Source organism: Cervus canadensis, chromosome 30 (genome assembly GCF_019320065.1).
Source record: "Cervus canadensis isolate Bull #8, Minnesota chromosome 30, ASM1932006v1, whole genome shotgun sequence".
Lineage (NCBI taxonomy): Eukaryota > Metazoa > Chordata > Mammalia > Artiodactyla > Cervidae > Cervus > Cervus canadensis.
The window spans coordinates 2,141,676-2,155,377 of record NC_057415.1 but is presented as its reverse complement, the minus strand read 5'-3'; the positions used below and the strand labels follow the sequence as shown (position 1 = coordinate 2,155,377).

Here is a 13,702-nt window from a genome sequence, read left to right as displayed (position 1 = left end):
GGGAGCCCCAGATACCGCCCCGGGGGGTGGTGGGCTGCCCCCAAACAGAGAGACTGGTGCCTGCCTCTGCAAAACACCTCATACATTTCCAAGCATTGCCTTGTTCAGCATCTGGTTTGATCTTCTTTCTCCCTTGTGAGGCTGGTGGGGTGGGGGAGCATCGCTCCAGAGGACCTAAGGTCACTCGTGTAGCTGGGGACAAAGCTGTTGGCTGGAACCCGAGGACACTTTTCTCACTCCATGGGGTGCCCTGGTGGAAGACTGGGGAGCTGGCAAGGAGATGGAGGCGAGGACAGAGGTTCCAATAGCCTGCAGTCCAGTTTTCCTTCCTCTTCCTTTTGTTCTTTCTTCCAGCTCTTCCTGAGTGCCAACTCACGGTGCTACAGTACTGAACTTCTTCCGAGGCTGCCAGCAAACCCAGGTCAAAGCTGGAACTTGAGCCCTAGTCAGACCTTCATTCCAAAATGCTACACGTGCCAGTTGGGGTGTTGCTTCAGGAGCCAGGTGGCAAGAACAGGAAGAAGTGGGACCGCGCCAGGGCTGGGGAAATGACAGAATCCCGGAGCTGTCTCCACTATTGGCAGTGCAGATCCTCTGGTGTAACCAGTTCCACACCCTCCAAGGGGCAGGGACTCACCCATCTTGGAGCAGGGGAGGCGGTGGGTAACCGGACCTCTGGAAACGGCCCATTCTGGATGGAGCCAGCTTTGCCGGTGTGATGGCTTCCCTGTGAATTAGGAGGTGGGGACTGCACTTGATGGCTTTGATGGGAGTGGCCCTGCCCTCCTCTGCTGAGGGCGGACAGCATCCAGGCAGGCCAGCTGCCAGGGAGAATGGTAGGCATCTGGCTGTCCAGGAGTGTGTGTGGCCTGAGGCACTTCTGGGAAACTCCCTCCTGCTCCCCATCCTTGTGGATGTGAAGTCATGGGGAGGCGAAGGAACAACTCAGCTATCCAAGCTGTCTGGAATCAGGGAACAGGGGCCCGGAGAGTGCCCTGTCCTGGCAAGTGTTTCTGTGACACTGTCTTAGTTTCTATTATCAAAACGGATTTTATTTTACTGAAGTGCTTTAAGCAAGTTGTTGTCCCATCGATAAGTCATGTCTAACTCTTTGGAACCCCATGGGCTGCAGCACGCCAGGCTTCCCTGTCCCTCAAGGAGGGACACTTCCCAAACTTTGAAATCCGTCAGGACTGGATTCAAGTCGTAGGTCAGCTCCTCGCTGACAAGTCCCCGGGTGCCTTGACTTTAGGTTTTGTCATCTGAAAAACGCCCACTTCAGAGGCTGTGCAGGAGGCCTGAGATGAGTTCATAGGGAAAAGCTCTGTGCGTTGCTGATCACAATGCACTTGTTGGCACTTGTTTATTATTGTCATGGAAGTTTCCTTCCAAGCCTAATGATTGGAATTCATTCTTTCTGGGTAAACAGTAACCCTCCCCCTGGGAGCAGTAGGAAGGAGAAGAGAGCAAGAAAGCACTAGTATATATGAGGACAATGTGGATAAGGAGAGAACCTTCTGGATAATGGGAAAAGAAGTTCCCAGGACGAGAGGTCAGGGTGAGGGAGGTGGGCACCCAGGCAAATGTGCTCATCTGGTAAACTCTAGGCTGGGCCCAAAGACAGCTTGTCTGCTCAGAAAGGGACATCCTGGTCCCCACTTTCTGTCCCTAGCCCCTGAGAGCCGCGGCCCTCCAAGTGACAGGCCATCTCAGGCCCAGCTGAGGCTCCACCCACCTTGCCAGGCTTAGCTAAATAAAGAGATGGTCCCTGTGGGGGGCCGCTGGGGCTGAGAGCTCTCCTGGGCCGCTCCAGGCAGCAGGAGCCGGCTCCCCACAGCTTGGTAGAAGCAATCACTGCCCCCTTCCTGCATTCCGCCTCTGACCTTGGGTAACCTGGCAGATTGCCAGCCAGCGCCTGAGAGCTGGGGGCGTGGGCATGCTCAGGAGAGAGGCTGTGGGGTTGTTCCAGGCAGGGGGGTCTGCCAAGTGCAGAGCTGGCACCAGGACAACGCTGGGGCGTGGCCGGGACGGTGCCAGCACAGGCTGGGTGCAGGGAAGCCCGGGCAGCAGGGAGGCTTCCGCAGTCACTGGATATTCTGAGCTGACAGAAGCATATCAGAAGGGACATCTACCAGCTCAGCTCCTGCTGCCGCTGGGGAGTTGCGAAGGTGGCAGGGGAAGTGCTGGGTTTCAGATTTTTCAGGATGCCTGTGACTCTGGGGGAAAGAGGGGTTTAGAGGAACAAACCTCAGGCCTGTCCTGGATGAAGCGAAGTGCTGAAAATTACTGAGTGCCTTCTCCCTTTAGTCCATCTCCTAAGGTGGGAGAAAGCAGCAGAGCCCTGGCTCGCTGGCTGCTGCGTTTCTCTGTTTGAAGGTGAAAGCTCACTAGCCCAGGGTGTGGACAGCCCCACTTTCCTTCCAGTCCTGGCTCCTCCACTTGTTGACTGCGTTGTAACCTGGGCCACTCCATGGGCCATCTTCAAGCCTGAGTTTGTTCACGTGTAAGGGGAGCTGAGTCAGCAATGTCCTCTTCCCAAAGGGAGGAGGGGGATGGTGTAAGGACTTCAGGATCAGGGAGAAAGAAGTTGTGAAATGGTGAGGCAGGCTATACCCACAGAAGCTGGTATTGCCAGCTTCTTGCCTGAGTAACTCCTCATCTGCATTCCTGCATCCCCGCTGTGGCAGCAGCTTCCTCCCCTTCTAAGGGCTACCCTGGGGCTGGCAGTGTGTGTGTGTGTGTGTGTGTGTGTGTGTGTGGAGGGAGGGGTGGGGGCGGGCAGCAGAGAGGTCTCCGAGACCCTAGGGAGAGGCAAAGTAAAGCCAGATTCTCACCTCTTGTTGGGTGCTTACCTCGAAAGAGAATGATGAAGCATGGGGACACTGAAATCAACTAGAGAAATCAGTGCCCCTGAGCGCACTATGTATTTCTCTCCTTCTAGCCCATTCCCACCCACCCTGCCCCCGCAGCTCTGTTCACTCTTCAGGAATTGGAAGCTTTAGTTAAATCTCTGCTGGTCTCCATCCCCAGACCATTTCAGTCTGGTCAGGCTGGGCATCAGGGACCTGGAGTGGCCCTGTGGAGAGGGAAGGTTGGTGAATGGGTCAGCCTGCCATCAGGAGGCGGATGGGTCTGGAATGGGGCTGAGAAAGCTCATGGACGTCCATGACCCAGGCCCAGGACACTGAGCCAGACACTGTAGCACGTGCCATGGTAAGACAGCATCCTTTCTAGGCTTTAGACTTGAACTCCAAGGATGAGACCAGAAGAGACCACAAGAAAGATAAAAAAGAAATTGCAGTTCTCACAATTTCTTCACTCTACTGCTGGACAGGGCAGGGAGAAAGGGAATATTTAAGATGTTCTGAAATGTGACATAAAAATTCATAGCCTGGAGAGCTGCCCCTTTGCTTATTTATTCAGGGCACAGAGGATACCACGGTGGGGCCCTGGATCCCAACTGCCGAAGTTCAAATCCTGGTTCTGCCACTTAGAATATGACCTTAAGCAAGTTATATTACCTTTTTTTTTTTTTTCCATTTTGGTTGTCTCATTTGTAAATTGGGGCTATTAAGAGTAACTACTCCATAGAGTTTTATTAAAATTAAAGGGATATCAACACATATCTTGCCATCAAGTTGGCTCCCTTAATTATTATAACCAGTGACAAAGTCTGAGAAGTCAGGGCTAGTCACTTTCCCCAGGCCTGTCCCGTGGCTGGTCACTGTCTGACCAGAAGATAATTTCCTTCTTCCTTGTCACCTCTGTTGGATCTGCCACATCTTGCTGATTCATCTTTCTAGGGCCCCTGACAACCCCTTCCTTCCATCCAGGCTCACCACCACTTCCTACTTTGGACCCCCATTATTTCAGGCCGAAACTGTTAAAACCACCTCCTAACTGGTCTCTTGTCTCCATCCTTCACGGAGTTGTCAGATCAATCTTCTTAAACGCCGTTCTTATGCCACTGGCCTGCTCAGAAATCGTCAGTGACTCCTAAGGAAGCAAGAGGGAAGGCTTCAACGCCTGCCCTCTACTGTGCCTCCCAGACCCTCCAGACCTTCTCTGACAGGCCCCTCCCACCTGTGCCCTTGGCTCCTCCCAACTCTTGGGCGGTTATCTGGCTGTGTTGGGTCTTAGGAGGAGTGCAAGAGCTCTTTGTGGCAGCTGGTGAGCTTCTCTTGTAGTGCAAGGGCTGATCTAGTGGTGGTGCATGGGCTTCGTTGCCCCTCAAAAAGTGGGATCTTAGTTCCCCAACCAGGGATTGAACCTGCATCTCGTGCATTGGAAGGCGGACTCTTAACCACTGAACCACCATGGAAATCCCATTGAACTGTTCTTACCACTGCATTTGACCTATGCTGTCCCCTCCCCAGAACACCGCCTCCCTCTGTGTTTCGCCAAATTCTACCATCCTTCCAGGCCCAGTTCCAGTCCTATGTTTCCCTGCAAGTCCTCCTGAAACTCCCAGGCACTAACCCTTCCTTTCTCCCATTTGATCCCAGTGTGTCTTTGGGTTGCTCAGTCTGTTCACGGATACTCAGCCTAACTCTGTTGTGCATGGCTTCCATGGCGGGGGCAGCCCTGCTCAGAGCCGCATTCCCACAGCCCTTGGCACTGTTGGAGGGAATCTGGCAAACCTGTGCTGCTTGATGGACTGTGGGAAGTCCTGGGTCAGCGGCTGCCCCATGGCTGAGGGCACCTCTGCCTGCCAACTCCCTGATTTCTGATGCATCTTACCTGGCACCTTCTTCTTCTTTTTATTCCTGGTTGGATTTTCTCTCTGGGGCATGTGATCCTCAGCATTTTTTTGCTCCACAGAAGGAAAAGAAGGGATGAGATTCTGCTGGCAGTATCTCAGCTCTGGTCAGTTGAGCTGTGTGTGCACATGCGTGTATCCTAGGGTGAACCGGCAACCCTCCTTGCTTCCACTGGTCCTTCTACATGCCTACTGCTCTTACCCTCCAGAGAATCCACACCACCAGATGAGTAGGCCTAGAGAGATGAGGAAACAGAAAGAAACAAACAGCCAAGTGTCCTTTCTCCCTCTCACTGCACATTGTAGCTCCTGTATCTGTGATGGTGGAGGGGCCGTCTTGGGTGAGCAGGAGACTCATCTACCCACGAGCTCATGAGACACTGGGCTTGACCCTTAAAGGCTGATGAAAGGTACAGTCTTGGAGGATGTGTGAATGTGTATCCGTAAACCTTAGGAGCATCTGTTCATACTTCCTGAGAGTCTCTCGTTTCTCTGAGACTCCTTACAAGGCCTCCTATTCTTGACCCTCTACAATTGTTGTTTAGTTGCTGAGTTGAGTTGTGTCTGACTCTTTTGCGACCCCATGGTCTGTAGCCCACCTGGGTTCTTTGTCCGTGGTGTTTCCCAGGCAAGAATACTGGAGTGGGTTCCTATTTCCCTCTCCAGGGGATCTTCCTGACCCAGGGGTTGAACCTGCGTCTCCTGCATTGGCAGGTGTATTCTTTACCACTGAGTCACCGGGGAAGACTGACCTCCTTGTCTCTATTTCCCTTGAATCCCCATTCCTTTTTATCTCTGCTTCTCATTTGCCACTTAGGTTTGTATGCCTTATACATAGGTTCCTAATCCTTTGGATCCCAGAGGAAAAGGGTGACGTTTTATGAACAACTTTCTTAGAGCCAGACATTTGACTCACTGCTCTACGTACAATATCTCATCTTGTCTCTACAGTTTGAATTAAAAAAAAATTATTTATTTGGCTGTGCCAAGTCCCAGTCGCAGCATGTGGATTGAACCAGAGTCCCCTGCATTGGGAGCATGGAGTTCTAGCCACTGGATCACCAGGGAAGACTCAAGTTTTTTTTTTTTTTTTTTAAATCCCCATTTTATAGATGAAATAACTGAGGCTGAGAGATTAAATTGCTTATGGCTGGCACATGTCCATCTGTGTTTCCTCTGCAGATTTTGGCATGGGGTAGGGGTGCTTACACATGGGAGATGTGTGGGTTATCATCATGTGACACCTGGACGCTGCCATATCTAAGGGCAGCTCAGGTTGAGGGTGGGTCTGCAGAGAGTAAGGTGTAGTGAGTGACGCTTACAAAGACAGGCAGGAAAAGAGGGCCTCATGGCCACAAGGTGAATACCCGCCTGGTGGCATTGTCCACTGTACTTTCGATGGCTGGGTGACCGGAGTCCCTGAAGGACCTCAGCCATCACCTCCTGCTACCAGATACCTCTTCCACCACCATGGGAATCAAATGGGAACACCCTGGGTGTTCATCACTGCTTTCTCATTAAAGCTCCTAAATATGCTTCAGAGAATTTTCCTTCTAATGCTCAGCCAGGGTTCAAAGAAACTTAAAGAAATTGTTTTTGAGATGGAGGAGGAAGAGAAACGTGCCGAACAGTAATTTCAGAGTCTAGAGTAGGGCCCTTGGGATAGGGAAAACTTCAGATGGGGGTGCAGAAATGTGTGAGAGGTAAAGGGCATTTGGGCAGCCAGAAGACCCAGGAAGTAGGAGAGAGGATGGGGGAATTTGTTTACACCAGACTCCGGCCACTGAGGGCTTCCCCCGTGGCTCAGACTGTGAAGAATCCACCTGCAACGGATTCCTGCAATGGAGACCTGGGTTTGATCCCTGGGTTGGGAAGATCCCTGGAGGAGGGCATGGCAACCCACTCCAGCATTCTTGCCTGGAGAATCCCCAGGGACAGCGGAGCCTGGAAGGCTGTGACTTTGTAACTCATGGGGTCACGGAGAGTCGGACACGACTGAGTGACTAGGCACACACCCAGCTTCTGATTCAAGAGTGTAATCCTCATCAGGTTTGCATCCTGTAACCTAAACTTTTATGAAGCCGGTTCCTTATACCCCCCAGTTCTAGGAATGAAGGTGTGAAGTCTTGTCTTAGAACTGGAGAGGCCCGAAAGACTGGCAAGGTCAGCCCCCGGGTACTTTCCCCGGCTCCAATCCCCAAGCCTTCTTGGCCCAGGTTCGCTCACCCGCGAGGGCCACGCCCCCAAGCGGGCACCACTCAATGGCCCTGGGACAGGACGGACTGAGGGCTGATGCCCAGGATGGGGCAAATGTGAGGCGTTCGGAGAAAACCCTCACCGCGGCGATGCCAAGGCTGGAGAAGCCGCGTTCCCGCCTAAATCCGCAAGATGGAAGTTGCTCCCTCTAGCTTTTCTCCTTGCGAAGCCCGCCGATTTTGTAAGTGACCCCTCCCTTCGAGCCCAGGTCCATTTCTAGCATTCACGCCTCTCCAGAGTCTTGTTCATTTGAAAACGCATCTTAAAATGCACTAACACCTACGTCTTCGGTCCAGCCCAGATCCGGTTTTGGGTAGCGTGGAAAGTTTACAAGGTACTGCGTGTACCCCACCCCGGCACACGGGGTGCGCGCGGAGCTGCGTGCAGGAATGTGCGCGAGGGCGCTGGGGGGTGCGGGGCAGCTTTAGCGCAGCCGAGGGTATCAGATGGGCGCGTGAAACTGGGGTGTCAGGTGTGCGTGGGTCTGCCCGCGCGTGTCCGAAGCCCACTGCCTCTCGCCCACTTGCCAGAACGTGCCATCAGCCTTACTTCTGCTTCAGCCCTTTCCCAGCCAGACGCCCCTCCTTTTTGGTGCTTCTGAGCGTTTACTGTAAATCCCGTGACTAAAACACGCCGGTGAGCCCGGCCCGTGGACAGATGGATCAATCGCCCCCTTCCCGGAAGGGGGAGGGGGCCCCACCTGGAGCCTCGGAAGCAGGGAGCTGCCGGCTGCCTCGGGAGAACTCCCCGGAGCCCAGCTCGCCGCCGAGCTTGGCGCGGAGACCTGCGTCGGTCCCGGGGCGCTCCCACCAGGGTGGGGTGCGAGCCCGCATCCCCGATCCTTCCCGCGCAGTTCGTGGGAGGTTCGCCGGCCTCGGATGGGGCGGTCAGGACGCCCTAGCTAGGCAGCTTTCTTCCCGCACCGGGGGAGGGAGACAAGTGGGGAAGGGGGGGTCTCGAAGGACTAGGACGCTGGGGCGTGTGGGGGCGAGGGCGCCGGGGGTGTGCGGGGAAAGTTCTCGAGCCCCGCATGAAGAGCACACGTGTATGCGGGCGCGGGGCTCGACCCGGGCAGGAGGCTGTGCGGGGACGCTGGCGGCTGGCGACGGAGGGGGTCCTTCAGCTCCCCTGCGTCTTCGGGGAGACGCTCTGCCTCCGCTCCTGGGTCGAAGGACGCCCAGCGGATGGTGCGCCCCCTTCCCAGACCCGGACTCCAGCGGGTTTGTTTTTTTTTTCCCCCCTAGCGCCCTTCCCCCTACGCCCCTGGTTTGGCTCGAGAGCCTCGGACTCCAAACCCTCGGGCCTCCGCTGAACCTCCCCAGGGCCTCCCGGAGCGGGCTGCCCTGGCGCGGGGGCGGGGGCGGTGGGGGTGGGAGGGCGCAGCCCGCTCCGGGCGGGGAGAGGAAGGGGCGTGGGGGCTGCCGCGCGGCGGCAGGAGCCGCGGGAAGAGAAAGGTGCGGAGGCTTTGGTGGGTTTGGGTTGAAGCCCGAGCCCTGGCCGGGGTAGCTGGTCAGTTTCCGGCCAAGGCTGCAGGTCAATCCGGGGAAGGGCGGGCGGCCGAGCAGAGGGAGCCGGCGGCGGAGCTCTCCCCTCGGCCCGCGTTCCCCGGCGCCACCGCCACCGCCTTGTCGCCACCGCCGCTGCAGAGTGTCGCTGCTCCGCCGCGCGCCCGCGCCCCGCGCCGCCAGCGCTGGGGAGCCCGAGCGCCGAGCCCGGGGCGGAGGAGAGGGGCGCGGGCGCGAGAGCCGCGGCGAGGGAGCTGCGAAGGGGGAAGGGGGCGGGCGGAGGGAGGAGCAGGGAGAAGGGGGAGGGAGAGGAGAGCGAGGGAGAGCCGGGGGGAGCGGGAGCAAAGAGCGAGCGCCGGGGAGAGGAGAGGGAGGGAGAGGAGAGAGCGAGCCACACGCACGCAGAGACACACGGTCACCGGAATTCCATTAGAAAAAAGTGACACGAGCAGGGGTTAGCGGGAGAAGATTTTTTTTGAATCTTTCCTCCGTCTTGTGCGAAAGAAGCGACTCGGGTCTCGCGTCCTCGAAGCTCCCACCGGATCGTTCCTAGGCGCTGACACCCGTCGGTGGATTTCTTTCTTATTTGCGTTTTATTCTGACCCCCACCCTCGCCACTTCCTTCCAGCCCTTCACTCTCAGATCGCCTCTCCCCCCACCTCCTCAGTCCCCTCCCGGGAAGCGCAGGGGAATCGGACCCGCGGGGACTCGCGCCTTCCCGGACGAGCCGAGGGAAGGGCAGACCTGAGGACCGGCTGTCGGCTTGAAGAGCACACACACACACACACACAGATACGTGTGTATTTGATTTTAGTGGGCAAGGGGGGCGTCGAGACGCGGCCCACCGCCCTCCATTCCCCCACCCCCTCCAGCCGAAGGCGAGAATCGCAGGACTCAGGATCTTCATCCGGCGGACTAGCTGGGATCTCCGCATTGGATTTGGGGCTGATTATCACTGCTTGGCTATTATTATTGTTGTTGTTATTATTATTATTATTTTTTATCCAAGGGAGAAAGACAGAAAAAACTGTGGGATTTATTTAACATGATCTTGGCAAACGTCTTCTGCCTCTTCTTTTTAGGTGAGTACCTGCGGGAGGCGAGGACAGCGTGTCCGCGGGAGCCTGGGGGCTGCGCGGCCGCGCGCGTTCAGGCGACGGCGAGCAGCCTGGAACCTTGGGGGGCGAGCGGGGCGCTGGCGGGGGACCGACCGGCGGGAAGAGCGCGCGGCGGGGCGAGCCGGGCCCGGGCGCAGCTGAACCGAGCTGGGCCAGCGACGAGGATGCGGGTTGGAGGGACGCGAGCCGCGGCTGGCTGCGTACGCGCAGGGTTGGGAAGGAGACTTAGAACATCCAGACCATCCCCGCGCGCACGAACGCAGACATAGTCGCTCACTCACATGCAGTGATAGCGCCCATTTCTCTCAACATAAAGGGTTCAAATTGCGGCAACTTAAGAAAAAAAAAAAAATCCAACTCTTGATCTGGAAGAGAGAAGGGAGGGGAGAGGCTCAGTGTCGGGGAGAGGAAAATCCTGCCATCCTACCTTTCCAGGCGGCTCCTCGAGCCGATCGTGGTGGAGGGCACGGGCTTCTCCAGGAGCTCCGGATGGACGTCTGTGGGGGCAGTCCTGGCAGCCACCCCCCACCTGCCAATCAACCCCTGGAAAAGACACCCCGCTTCCCACTCTCCGAATCCCTTCCCCGCGGCTCCACTCCCTGGAAGACTTTTCAAGTTTCTCCCCTCCCTGCACCCTCCCTCCCGCTCAGACCCTAGCCATCTAGGTGGGCGGGAGTGAAGGGTTTGAGCCGCAGTTCACCGCCTTGTCTTGGCCACCTTTGGGGCGGGGGGACCCGGTAGCTGGTGGGAAGAGATGGGAGGGAGGCCAAAGTTTGCTTCCTTGGGTTAAGAAGGAGGGGGGCTGAGGGGAAAACCTGGCCTGAACAAAGACCACTGCTCATTCTGTAAGCCCTCTCCCCCAAGGGCAGGGAGGGAGGGCTGCCTGAGTGCCCCTGAACCCCGACTGTCTTTTTCCCACCCAGAATTCCCAATCCCTGGCCCCTTTTTTATGCTGCAAGAAATCTCAGCTGCTTGGGAAGCGGGTGTAGAGGGAGCGTTCTTGGGGGTGGAGGTGAGTAAAAGTGGGTGTTGGAAAGGCTGGTGCCGACCAGGAGTCCCAGGCACGGCTGCTGCCCCAGTAAGAGCTCCAGAGAGAGGGCAGGCAAATGGGGTGTGTGTGTGTGTGTGTGTGTGTGTGTGTGTGTGTGTGTGTGTGTGTGTGTGTGTGTGTGTGTGTGTGTGTGTGTGTGTGTGTGTGTGTGTGTGTGTAAGGACCACACGTTTGCTTCATTGTGGATGCTGCTCCTACCACCTTGGCCTGCTGTGTGGCCAGGGTGAGCCAGCCTGCCCAGATGGGTCACGAGAGCACCCTTTCCCTCCTTGAGGAGGAGAGAGGGAAGGCCTAGGAGGGGGGTAGGTGCAGGCCACAGAAAGCCATGAGGGGTGTCCTAAGAAGTGTCTTGACTAGGACCAGGGATTCAAGTCCAGTCCCTGTTGATCAGGCCCTGGGCCCTCTGCAGCCCCACCTCCTCTTCCCCCTTCTGCATTCGTGGGGCCATGGGGCTTGGCCCGGCTCTAGGGTGTGGCCTTCACAGTCCTGCCTCAGGGAGCCAGAGGTGTTCTCAGGTGGGAGGGCCTGAGGGAGGAGGCTGGGATGGTTGCTCTGGGCCCCACTGTGCTCCCGCAAGCCTTACCCGGCAACCCTCTCACTCCGGAGGGGCCATTATAAAAGCTGACCTTTTCTCCCACGGCTGATTTGAAAACCCAGCTTTCTGGGGCCAAGAATGAGCAGGGCCAAGAAGAAAAGAAAATTGTATTTCAGGAAAAGCAGCCAGACTGCTTGCTTCTGAGCTGCACACACACCCCAGGCCAGCAGGGCTCCCAGGTGTGGATGATGGCCCCTGTCATCTCCAGGTCCAGCCCCCCAGGCTGCAGAGATGGGGGGTCCCAGCCTAGGGGCCTGAGGAGAGACTGTCCTGAGCCTGTGGGGTGTGCCTGGGGTCCTGTTCAGATATGGCCTCCCTGGTGTCTGTGACCCTGGTGGGGGTGTGGATGAGAGGAGGAAAAGTTGGCCGGGGGGTGGGGGTGACATCTTTTCAGTTCCTTTCTCTTGAGAAGCCCCTTCTCAGAGCTGGGGTGCGTGTTGACTGAGTGACCACAGGACATTGAAAGGCTCTGTGTTAGGCCAGCTGACAACGAGGGATATGTTGGTTGTTAAGGAAATTTCAGCCCCAGGGCCCTTGCCTGGCAAGGAGCCCACAGTTGGGAGTTGGTTGGAAAGTTGGCTTTGGGGAGAGGCTTTTCTGGAGCTTGAGAGGTGGGGTGGGCATTTTCAGTCGGGGATAGAGTGAAGCACGTTCCTAGGAGCAGGGGCCTTCAGTGTGTTCCTGCCAAGGTTCCGAGTGGGGTCTGGGTGTGAGCATGCCTTCCTGGCCCAGCCATCCTGACCTCCAGTGTTGACAAACTCAGAGAGAAAGTGAGATGGGGAAAGTGATGGCGGTGGGGACCGGGGTTGGTCAGAGGGCCTGCCTCCCACTGGCGTCCTCGCGCTCATCGGGGCACTTGATGGACCTGGACGGCTGTAGGTCTGTGTGGTCTCGCAGCCCCCGCTGTGTCTCTAAAAGCTGTTCCACATGTCTGTGCTTTCCTTGAGAGATCCGAGTTTTCTCCTGATCTAGAACTTGGAAACATCACCAGAATACGTTCCAACCTTTACTCACCTAGAATGCTTGGCCAGAGGCACCAGGTTGCCATGATTTCTTTCTCTGGCTGGACTTCTTGGTTCTGGGGGTCATGGCACCACTGAGAAGAGTCAGGGGTAGGTGGTGGTCAGGGAGTTTGGTTGGAAAATGCACTGACCCTCCTATGGAGCATCTCTCTGCCGGGAGCTGAAAGGAAGAGAGAAGCCCTTGCTATAGGCACAGGAGCCCAGGACTCTGTAAGCATCGTCCCTTAGGGCTGTATGCCCACCTGTAGGGCAGGAAGGAAGTGTCATTTTTGCCCCAGTTCCCTAGGCTCCTGTGCTGCTGCTTAAGCCTGGGGAGGAGGCCGCTTTCTCCTTTCATCTCCCACTGTGCAGCCTCAGGTAACGCCAAGGTGGGAGGGGAGTCGCCCGCTGGGATGCTGGGGTGAGGAGAGTCAGTGGAAGGCCCAGGGCTGGGCCAGTCCTAAGGCTCCAGCAGCCTGGCTACCTGGTTGGCTAGGTGGGACAGCAGGTACAGGTGAGGCCGGGTCAACAGAGCTGATCCTAGAGGGCCCTGTTGCACCTGAGTCCTGCTTAGAGACCCAGGAATTTGTTGAAGCCTGGCAATAAAGCCCCCGCCTGGGCTTGGGCGGGAGGGCGCTTCTCCATCCTACCCTGGGCAGATGCCTCACTGTCTATGCCCACCTTCCATGCTGGTTTCTTTAGTGGTCTTGCTCAAGTCTGGCCATAACTGTCAGCTCCTCCCGTCCTGAGGTAGAGTTCTGGTGGCTGGAGGGAGAAAGTCTTTTGTTGTGGACCCTGAGGTTTTCCCCACCCCAGGCGGCCCCCGCCCCACCTCGGTGGGATAGGCCTGGCCCACCAGGAGTTCGTTCATAGTTGCCTTTCCCCTCCGTGGCCCTCTGGGTAGGGACGGGGGTGCAGTGCAGCACTTTGCCTCTAGGTGTCGCTGCCTCCCTGTGCTAGCTGCTCCCTGAGCGGGGCCTCCTGGGAGAAAGGAGAAGTGGGAGTTCTGGGTCGAAATGGAGGAGATTCTTTGGGATTAGGGGATGGGGGAGACTTCTGCCTAGGATCTTATTATGTTTCGGGCCAGAATGGAGTGGAGGAAGCCCCCCCACTATCACTCTTCTGGTCTTGGAAAATTCAGTCTTGGCTCCGGGCCATGGCATGGCCTTTTTGTGGGGCAGGATCTGGGTGAGGGGCTTGGAGGGGACCAGGGGACTGGATGATGTCTGTTGGGGGAGCTTGCTTTCAGAAGGACCAAGCGGCACTTTCTGTGCCTTTCCCCTCCGTATCTCCTTCCCCGACCCCTTCCCTTCGGAGGATGGTGGGTTTGGACACTGGAGGCCATGCTGGGGAGGGAGGGTCCATTTGCGAGGCCGGGGTCCGCTTGCAGCTGACTTATTAGTTGGCTTCTGGAAAG

The 13,702-nt window shown here is 56.9% G+C and overlaps 1 protein-coding gene across 2 annotated transcripts in view; it reads left to right on the top strand.

Annotated features, from left to right (window-relative positions):
- The first annotated feature begins 8,839 nt into the window (after positions 1-8,839).
- GFRA2 (GDNF family receptor alpha 2) overlaps positions 8,840-13,702 on the top strand; it is a 102,303-nt gene continuing 97,440 nt past the window's right edge. For both annotated transcript variants that reach the window (XM_043453712.1, XM_043453711.1), the window contains exon 1: positions 8,840-9,602. Coding sequence is in view for 1 of the 2 variants with exons in the window: in XM_043453711.1 (XP_043309646.1) it covers positions 9,566-9,602 (37 nt within the window). In the remaining variant the exon portion in view is untranslated. The remainder of the gene's footprint in view (positions 9,603-13,702) is intronic.